A 9196-nucleotide genomic window follows, 5' to 3' on the forward strand; every position below is an offset into this window, starting at 1 on the left:
CCTTCTCCCAGTAGTGAATCTATACATTAAAATACTACATAAAATATCAATGCACAATAATCCTTAAAATGAAAGGATCTGATAAAGGGAATCCATTTGAAACCGTTTTTAGCACTGAAAACTAGAGCGTGCATCTTGCAGAATACAATTTAATGCTTTGTAGTAGACAGTGTAGTCTTCAACAGAAATTGCTTTGGCATGTTACCAAAGGATTTGATAATGTCCAGAATTACACACACAAATATGTTTTGTGTAGAATACATGATAAATGATTCTCGGAGGTAATCTTATAAGGAAACGGTACAGTAAACATGTTCTGGCTACGAGCTGAGAAGAGGCTGTTTGCCCCTCCGTTAAGAGGGAGAAGCTGCGACCTCAGCAGCCACAGAGTCCGGAGGATTACTGGTTTTCGGTTGCGATTCAGTGAGGAGGCTTTCCACCGGCGTGTCCGTCTCCACCTGTGCCTTCACCTCCACCTCCACCTCCACCTGCCCCTGCACTCCCCCCTCCACCTGCCCTCCCCCCTCCACCTGTGTCTGCACCTCCACCTGCCCTCCTCCCTCCACCTGCCCTCCCGTCTCCACCTCCTCTTGCGCCTCCACCTGCCGGAGCATGTGCTCCACCTGGATCTCCAGCTCGAGGCGCTCCTCGTCCTCCTGGAGCTCCAGCTGCCGCATCAGCTGCTCCAGCTTGCGGGCCTTGCGCTGCTCATTCTCCTGGATGATGGTGTATAGGTGCTCCGTCAGCTGCTCCTTCACCTCCGTCTTGCTGTGCAGGTCCAGTTTGGCCGACACGTACTCCGCCTCTGCCTTCTCGTACCTTTTTCTAACCAGGGAGACGACCGCCTCGATTACAAAGGGCCCCTTTACATCACAACAGAACACCTGTGTGCCTTTGTTAATACTTTAGGAATTACCCTAGGAATACCTTATGCGCTTACAGAAAATGACAACTCTGAGACTTGTATCCTTTTGTTTAGAGCTAGACAGCAGTACAAACCCTCCATGCAGTTTGAAAGCATGACAATCCTGCAGGGGGCACTGTTTGTAGTTCTAAACCAAAGGCAAGAATTTCTGATATTTACAGTACACTGCATTGACTTTGTAGAAAATATTTTATATTTGGTAAACAAAAAAACATGTTTGTGTTTGTGTGTGTGTGTGTGTGTGTGTGTATATATATATTATTGTCAGCGATATACTATAGAACTATTGAGTGAGGGATCAATTATTACAAATTGTGGTAATAAAGAAAGAAAAGGAAAAACATTTGATGGAAAGCTCCACTGAAAATGTTTCAAATGCATTACCAATAAAGGAAAGCACGGCCTAAGCACAATTGCAGTACTTACCTTGCAGTGGAGTAATCCCAGCTGGCCTGTTCTATTCGCCCTCTAAGGATCCCAATGTCATTGGACACCATGTCATCCAGGGCCTGCAGCTCCTTCTGTATCTTCTTCAGTTTCACAGCCTCTGCTTGGGTTTGCTTTGACCTATTTTACCACATTAAAATAGCACCTACTCAGCCAAGATTTACTTTCTCCAGCAAAATTTCAACCTGCTAAGTTTAAGTGCTTAAGTGGAAAGCATGAGTCTAGAGAACTCGAGTCACTGTATACCTTGACTTGTAAGTGTTTTTAAAAAGTGAATTAAAAATAAATAAGTGGATCAGCTTATTAAAATGAGGCTTCTTTCTGGGTATGACACACAATGCAACAGCGCTGTTACATGTGTACGGTGTCATCATAGAACACCATTTTGGAGTTGTTTTTTTGTTTTGATTTTGTTGATGTAATACTTGTCTTTAGAAAATGTCACATACTCATGATTTTTGGAACTATTTTTCTGACTCTGAAAGCACATTTGCTGCACTTACTTCTCAGCAATGGTCTTTGAAAGGAGAGCTTTCTTGCGTTTATTCTTCTCTTCCATCATTCGCTGCTCCTGCTGAAGCAGTTCCAGCCGAGTCTTCTCTCTCCTGTACCACCGCACAAAGTCAGACTAGATGAGCGCAACAGGTACATTTCATGGACAATGGTATGACTAATTCATTTATATCAGAATATCTACACAAGTCATGCAATATACCCAATACTCAATGCATTTCATAAGACTTACTAACAATTCCACCTCCTGCTTTTCGAGCTCCTTGGCCATTATGGTAGGCTCTGGGATAGGCACAGAGTGGTGGTTTACAACAACCGGTTCTTGCAACTGCCTCTTTTCGGACTTGTTCTCCGGCGTTATTTTGGGCGCAGTCTGGTTAGGAGTTCGCACTGCAGGCTTGGCGAGTTGCTGTTCTGGTGGAAGTTGGGCAGAAGCGTCCCGCTGTTGAGCAGCTTGATACAGGGCTCTCTCCCGCTGCAGCTGCTGGCGACTGCGGTTGGTGGGAGCCGGTTTTCGGCCACGGCCAGAGGAAGATACCGGCTCTAGTTGGGAGAAGGAGGGAAGTGTGTTAGCTAACATTAGCGTTCTTCCACGTAACTTAGCTATACAAATAATTTATAGCTAAAACTGACTCGGTGGGTTACTCAAAATAAAACATTTACTTCTTACCGAGAACTACTTTACTACTTTGAGAGATTATAATGTTACATACAAGGCCAATATTTTCTGAATACATTGCTGAAGGGAACAATGGCAGATCCCAGATATGAATCCACCGATTAGCATTAGTTATAAGTCAGCTCAAGTAACTTGCTATCTAACGTTAAACCAGCGGGCTGTCTAGCTACGAGTGGACACTACCCCCAGGCAAATATGAATAACTACATTATTAGTATTAAGGTAATTTGCTTTGAATGCGTTTTAGACAGAATATGTGGGAGCGTTTGAAATGTCGACATGTCTTTACAAAATCGCAAGCTAGCGAGAAAACTACCTACTTGCCCTAGCTAACGTTAACATTAGCTATGTTACCTTTTTGGTGCATCTTCCGTAGGTCTTCCTCAGAAAAGCCTGACCAGCCAGCCATTTCAGTACGTACAAATCCTAACGCTACAAAATACCTGAGTCGTAGAAATATATTATTAAAAAAGGAAACTCAAAAAGCAAGTTGAATTGGAACGAATTACTGCGGCTACATTTCTGTGCAATTTACTTCCATGTTTAAACTGTTGCCACGTACAGGACCCAAAGCAGGACCCTTTTAGGCAGAAAAAATAGTGCCTGAGACTATAGTTTTCCTACTTCATTCTACTTCGCTCAAAATATAGAAATTAGTTTGACTGTTTTGGTAATACAATGAATATACTTTTTTAATTCAATTGAGATACACACGTTTTTGCTGTATTATTTGAATACTGTGGTTCTCCGAATTTTGAACTCTATTTAGGCAGTACGTGGCCAGCTCAATGCGATGCGAATGTGATTTTTTATTTAAGATTTTTTTTTTTTTTCTGTATTTATAAGATAATTTGTTGTTTGATGGACGGTTCTGATTATCAGTTATTAATGGAGAACGACGTCGTGCAATTGCTGCGTAGTATGCGTTATTTGTCCCTACATTTTCTACTTTGGTGTGCAGGGAACAAATATGATGTTTGTTAAAGGAACATGAAACAATATAAACTTCGGGTGTTAGAAAACAATGCACGGCACACACAGAACAACGTGTTGTTCAATGTATTGATTGGGAAAAGTAAAGAGAAGCTGCATACTGCTGCACTCCAAAGATTATTTACTGTTATTGTTGATAAATCGCCAATATTTAAACACAGCTGAAGGGGTGTTTTGCTAAAGCATTAATACATTATGCTCAATAGAGCAGATATAAACACATTTGTGTAAGATGATTTCTGTATAGTCTGTGAGTATTTGGTGCAATGCTTTTGTGTTTTAACCTGGCAAGGACAAGCAAATGCAAATTTGTTCTTGAACTTTGAAGTGCAGAATTTCGATTATGTGTGTATGAGTCTTGTCCCTCGTTCACACTATATATACTGCTCAGAGCCCTAATCACACGTTCACTTCCTTGTTTGGACTAGTCCAGATTTGCATTTCAAAAATCCAATACCCCAATGTCCAGAGAGGCCTGAGCAGGAAATGGTGTAACAACAGTTGAAAGGTTAGTGCCCTAGACAGTGGCCCGGGGGTACAATGTTGCCCAGGCGCCTGGGATCTTCAGCACTAATCCTCTGGACTGCCTAGGACTGACACGGAATGGAACACATTAACATCTAATAATATTTTCAGAAACTGGAGGAAAACGAATATTCCTTAAATACCATTAGTCACAATATATATTTTTGCACTACCACACACCACTGGCACAATGGAGAATTTGATAGAGAACATCTGGGAACCTGAAAGGTGCAGGTACATGGCACTGTGCAATTCAACACAACTGTCACAGAAAATATCATAATAAGAAAAATTCAGTTGAATAAATAATAGCAAGGTAAGACAAGACCTCCGGAATATAAATCACATTTTAAAAGTCAGAATTGCATTCCAGATTGACACTGTATGAAATGGGCATGGGTCGTACAATTGAACCTGAAAGTCATGCAAAAATATAAAAAATGCTTTCATTTTTATTACCAACTCAGCACATTTGAACTAAAGGGTTTTTCTAACTTTTATTGGTGTGGCGTGTGAAAATTGTTGTGCTCAGCCTGTGAAACTGTTGCAGAAAAATAATAAATGTCATATTTTAAATATATAAATATATGGGGTGCCAAAGCAATTTTTAGGAAAGTGCACAAAGAATGGTATTATTTCATCAGACTTATGCAATTACCTCAATTACCATGGAGACTGACCATTGGGTTAAACCAGTATTGCATTCTTTTTCAATTGTACCAACACCTAATATTAGTATTTTTCAAACTGTGCTCCTTTTTATATTTTGGTCAACTTCCAGGGCTGACTTGCTTTATGTAATCTGCTATATTTGTTGTAATGCACATTTTTTGCCAAGGGCTTTTTTCCAGGTTGGTCTTTCAGGTCTATTTATGGGCTCTGTTTTGTGTCTTAAACGTTAAAATTGCCACATTAAAACTAAATTGACAGACATCCAACATTTCTGTGCAGTTGTCCAATATACCCACAGAAACACCATTTGTTGTATCCCTTCCAAATTCTTTTCACATAAAGCCTTAAAGAATTCTTAAAGTAATACATGCACATATCACAATGTAACTGGCAGCTGTATGTAGCTGATGTGAAGTGTACTCCCTAGCCCTAGGTGTTGCTGTGGCAATATACCTTAACCAGACAGGAAACAGGAAGTAGGGTGTTCCAACTCTTCTGCAACCTGGCAGCTAAGCGGAATTAGTCCCAGGTTCCTAGGGGTTCCTGCGTCTTCAAATTCAACAATACCTCCAGAAAAACAAGACAAGCGATACAATCAATTAGTTAATAAATACATAGATGAACAAATGAACAAATGAATGAATGGATAAATGAATAAAACAAATAAGCTAAAATTATCTTGACATTTTCATCATCCACACATGCACATGCATTCTCTCTCTCTCACACACACACACACACACACACACACACACACACACACACACACACACACTAATGCTCCCAGAAACTATTCTACTCCAGCAAGGCTGCTTAACATACTTCAGCAAAGGACAAAATCTTCCATTTATTTTTTCACTTCTATCATGAAGTGCTGGAAGGCCTCCAAAAGCAATAGATCCCCCCCCCCGCATCAAACATTACCTGTCTAATGTTCACAAACCTGATGTTTCTTTTGCTGGCTCTGGGTTGGGTTCAAATAACCCTGGTGTGGTCTCATCGTAACGATGCCCCTTGAACATCTTTAAACTCCCTAATAGCTTTAGAACAAGCGGGGTAATTTTATAATCATGCAGGTAGGTAACTTAGATAAGATTTCTCAGAAATGTTGAATGCGGTTAAACATTCTGTACAACCAAACAGTAAAACCAGCCCACATCTTTTTCACATCTGGGAGCCAATTATTTCTGTGCTTAAAAGGCAAAACACCTCAGGAGGGTATAAATCTTGGGAGCGGAGAGACAGGGTTGTACATGGGATCCAGATGTCAGAAGATTGAATGGTCATTTGTAGCGTGTTTGCGGGCGCCAGTGGCTTTGAGCCTGGCTCTGTGAGTGACCAGGGCTCCATTATGGAGCTGCCAGGACACATGAGGCCTGCTGGCTGTGAATTCCCTGTGGAGCCTGCCTAGGGGTACCAGTGGCACAGAGTGTCAGTGATTGCAGCAGGAGTTCAAAGGTTCAAATCTGAGGGAGGAGTGGGTGAGCCTGCTGCCTGCGCACCGTGCGTGTGTGTGTGTATGTGTGTATGTGTATGTGTGTGTGTGCACGTGCGTGCTCCCAGGCCCCTGTGTGGCTCATCATTTTCCATGCGGTTGGGTTTCTGATTCCAGTTTGTTTATCTGTTAAATTAGAGCAATATCTAGTCTCAGTATAAACTGGTGTTCTAAATTGGAGCCAATTTTTCAGTTCTTAAGATGTCTACTGAAGAATATACAATTGCAAGTAGCAATTTATATAAGTAGCAATATTATTTTCATGAAGAGGTTCATTTTGTCATCACTATTAAATTGGAAAATATGATCATCTTATTATATAATATGATAATGTCTATATAAAATTGGATCATTTTTGCAATCTCATATACCAAATCAAATATCGGTGCACGTATATTGTAAATAAAAGTGAACAAACTACACAACAATGATTTATGTATCAGTATTATGGTTTAATCAGACAAAATTATTTGTTGCCAGCTAATAACAGTACAGCCCACTTTCAGTCAACAAAAGGGTAAAATACAAAAATTAAAGATTCTAAAGAAACTGGGCAAGATGTGGTTGGATTGGAAACTTCCTTTTTGATGGCTAGACCAAGAGGACATCCAACCTCTAGATAAAAACCCATATGTTTCCGCTTCACTGACCTCACTCAGGCCAAAACTGTAGCTCCCCCCCCCCCCTACACACACACACACACACAAACAGGCCTCCCCAACTTCTGTTCCAAATTTGTTCTTTAATTTCCATCTCTGACCCTTGGTCCTGTCATCTGCAGTGAGTTTGGAGTAATAACCCTGGTTGACATTATGTACAGAGCTTCTCTCTCCCACACATCTCTGTGCTTGGGAAGAAGGAGATGGATCCTGGCGGCCAGGTCTGTGGGGAGATTGTGTTGCGAACACAGCTATCTGGAGTGCATTCAGATGTGCTATTATATCTGTCGGCCTGCAGCTCATTCACTTCACATCGCAGCTGCAATTTACAGCAGTCATGCTCTTTGTGCAGATCGGGCCTCCGCTGTCAGAGGCTTGCTCTCGGTGATTCAAAGTGACGTGGGCATACATGTTCATGTTACAAAGCATTATAAGTTAGCGTCATGATTTGTTTTCCCGAAATCAAAATAACACGCCCCCACCCCGCAAAAAAAGAAACCCTTTAGGAAATGTGGAGATCCCACAATTTGCCAATTTTCTCATCTGCTCGTACACTGTAACAAAAAGAAGACCAAGTTATAACCCAATAAGGTCTTATTGAAAGGACATTTAACAAGTTTCAGGTAATAAGGAAATGTGTGTGTGTATGTGTGTGTACGCATGTGGGTGGGAACCTATTTGTACAGTACGTGTATGTGTGTTTTTACTTTCTATATTACTTTCTTTAATGTAAATGTAAAAGTAAAGTTTTTTAGATGAAGTAAATTAATCTTATTTAAGACTTTCATTCTTGTCATTGTAAACCTTTCTGCCTGCATCCCAGCTCTAACAGCTGATGCCCCATCACTCTCTCTGCCATGGTGCAAACATAATCCAAACCAATGCATAGCACATTATGATCAATAAGCATTTTCAATCATTCAATCAATCAATCAATCAATCAATCAATCAATCACTGAATCAAGCCACTGACCAATAAACTAACAAGCCAATCAAGCAATTAGCCAGTCAGTCAAGTATCTAATCAACCAACCCATCAATCAATGAAATTGTTATTTAACTTTTTCTGTAAGAACTGTTCTTTAAAACATTGTTTTCAAGAGAGAATAGGAAAAAAAACAAAAAACAAAAGGCAAATTGCAGAGCTATTTCAATAACATTAAATTTAAACTGCTCAATTCTTTTATTTAATTTTCCACAGAGAAGGATTGCTGTAAAAAGGTGACCACAGATGTCAAATATATCATATGGCAAGGGTTCATTCACCAGTTAGGGTGACATGCGTGAAATTAAATCTGTTCAAACTTGTGCCAAAAAGAAAATTGGATAAGAAAGATGTAACTTCACAAGCTCTGGAAACATTATTTGGTAGCTGCATTCAGTGGATTTAATTTATCTTTTAAAAATTCATTTTGCTTAGGTATTTTCATTTCTTAGCCAAACCCTCTGAATGTTTTGGGAAATCAATTTTCATATGTCTGGGACTGTTGTAATAACTGAGATCCCACACCTGTAGCACACAACTGGCGTAAGTAATGCTCTCTGCATCGTTTACCGCACAAATGATTTTTCTAGCAATTTCTTTGGCTATTTGTGTTCTTTCTATTTGCGGCAATGCGTGCTCTTTAGGGACTATTTTGGCTTTTAACAAGATTTATTAACAGTCATCTTGCTTGACAACTAAAGGAATGTCAGGCAGGGGATGCAAACGAACCCCACAGGCAGATAGAGGGCCTCCAGAGAGATGGCGCTTGTCAGACGTGAGTGTGCGCTGAGATGAGCCAGTGCATTACGGCTGGACACACACAGACATAGCCCTGTACACGGCGGCAAAGAAATCCCTGTACTCGATGAGTGAAACGTAATGGCACTGACATCAATAATCTGGAGAAATCAGATGCACGCTAACAACAGCGAGTACAACTGTTCCGAGCTGCCGGATATACATGTCACACTACCGAACCGTAAACACTGTACCGCTACCTCGCCAAAATACCAATGGCGATGACAGTCCCTATCCTCCATCGAATGCCAGTGCTTCAACACGTTACTTTCTTACATAACAATACTGTTTGAAACTGAACATGGGTGTCATAACCTGACATAGATTATTGTAAAAAGAAGACAGCATTTGTTCTGCTCAGATTTAATAAAGTGCATGCGGAATATGTGTCCCCACACAGTAACTGTAGAATTCTGTTACCTATTTGTACAGCTGGCTGTTTACTAAAGTAATTTGGGTTTAGTACCTTGCTGGAGGGAATTCTGGGTCCAATTCCAGCTGTTAA

The 9196-nt window shown here is 40.6% G+C and overlaps 1 protein-coding gene across 1 annotated transcript; it reads right to left on the reverse strand.

Annotated features, from left to right (window-relative positions):
- Positions 1-353: 353 nt before the first annotated feature.
- Positions 354-3123, reverse strand: gorab (golgin, rab6-interacting). Its single transcript, XM_061238918.1, has 6 exons — positions 2919-3123; positions 2122-2428; positions 1876-1977; positions 1352-1492; positions 543-825; positions 354-488 (listed from the first exon to the last, which is right to left on the reverse strand). The coding sequence occupies exons 1-6, from the start codon at positions 2971-2973 to the stop codon at positions 354-356; spliced, it is 1023 nt and encodes a 340-aa protein (XP_061094902.1). The 5' UTR covers positions 2974-3123.
- Positions 3124-9196: the final 6073 nt, after the last annotated feature.

Source organism: Conger conger, chromosome 4 (genome assembly GCF_963514075.1).
Source record: "Conger conger chromosome 4, fConCon1.1, whole genome shotgun sequence".
In the NCBI taxonomy this organism is placed as follows: Eukaryota; Metazoa; Chordata; class Actinopteri; order Anguilliformes; family Congridae; genus Conger; species Conger conger.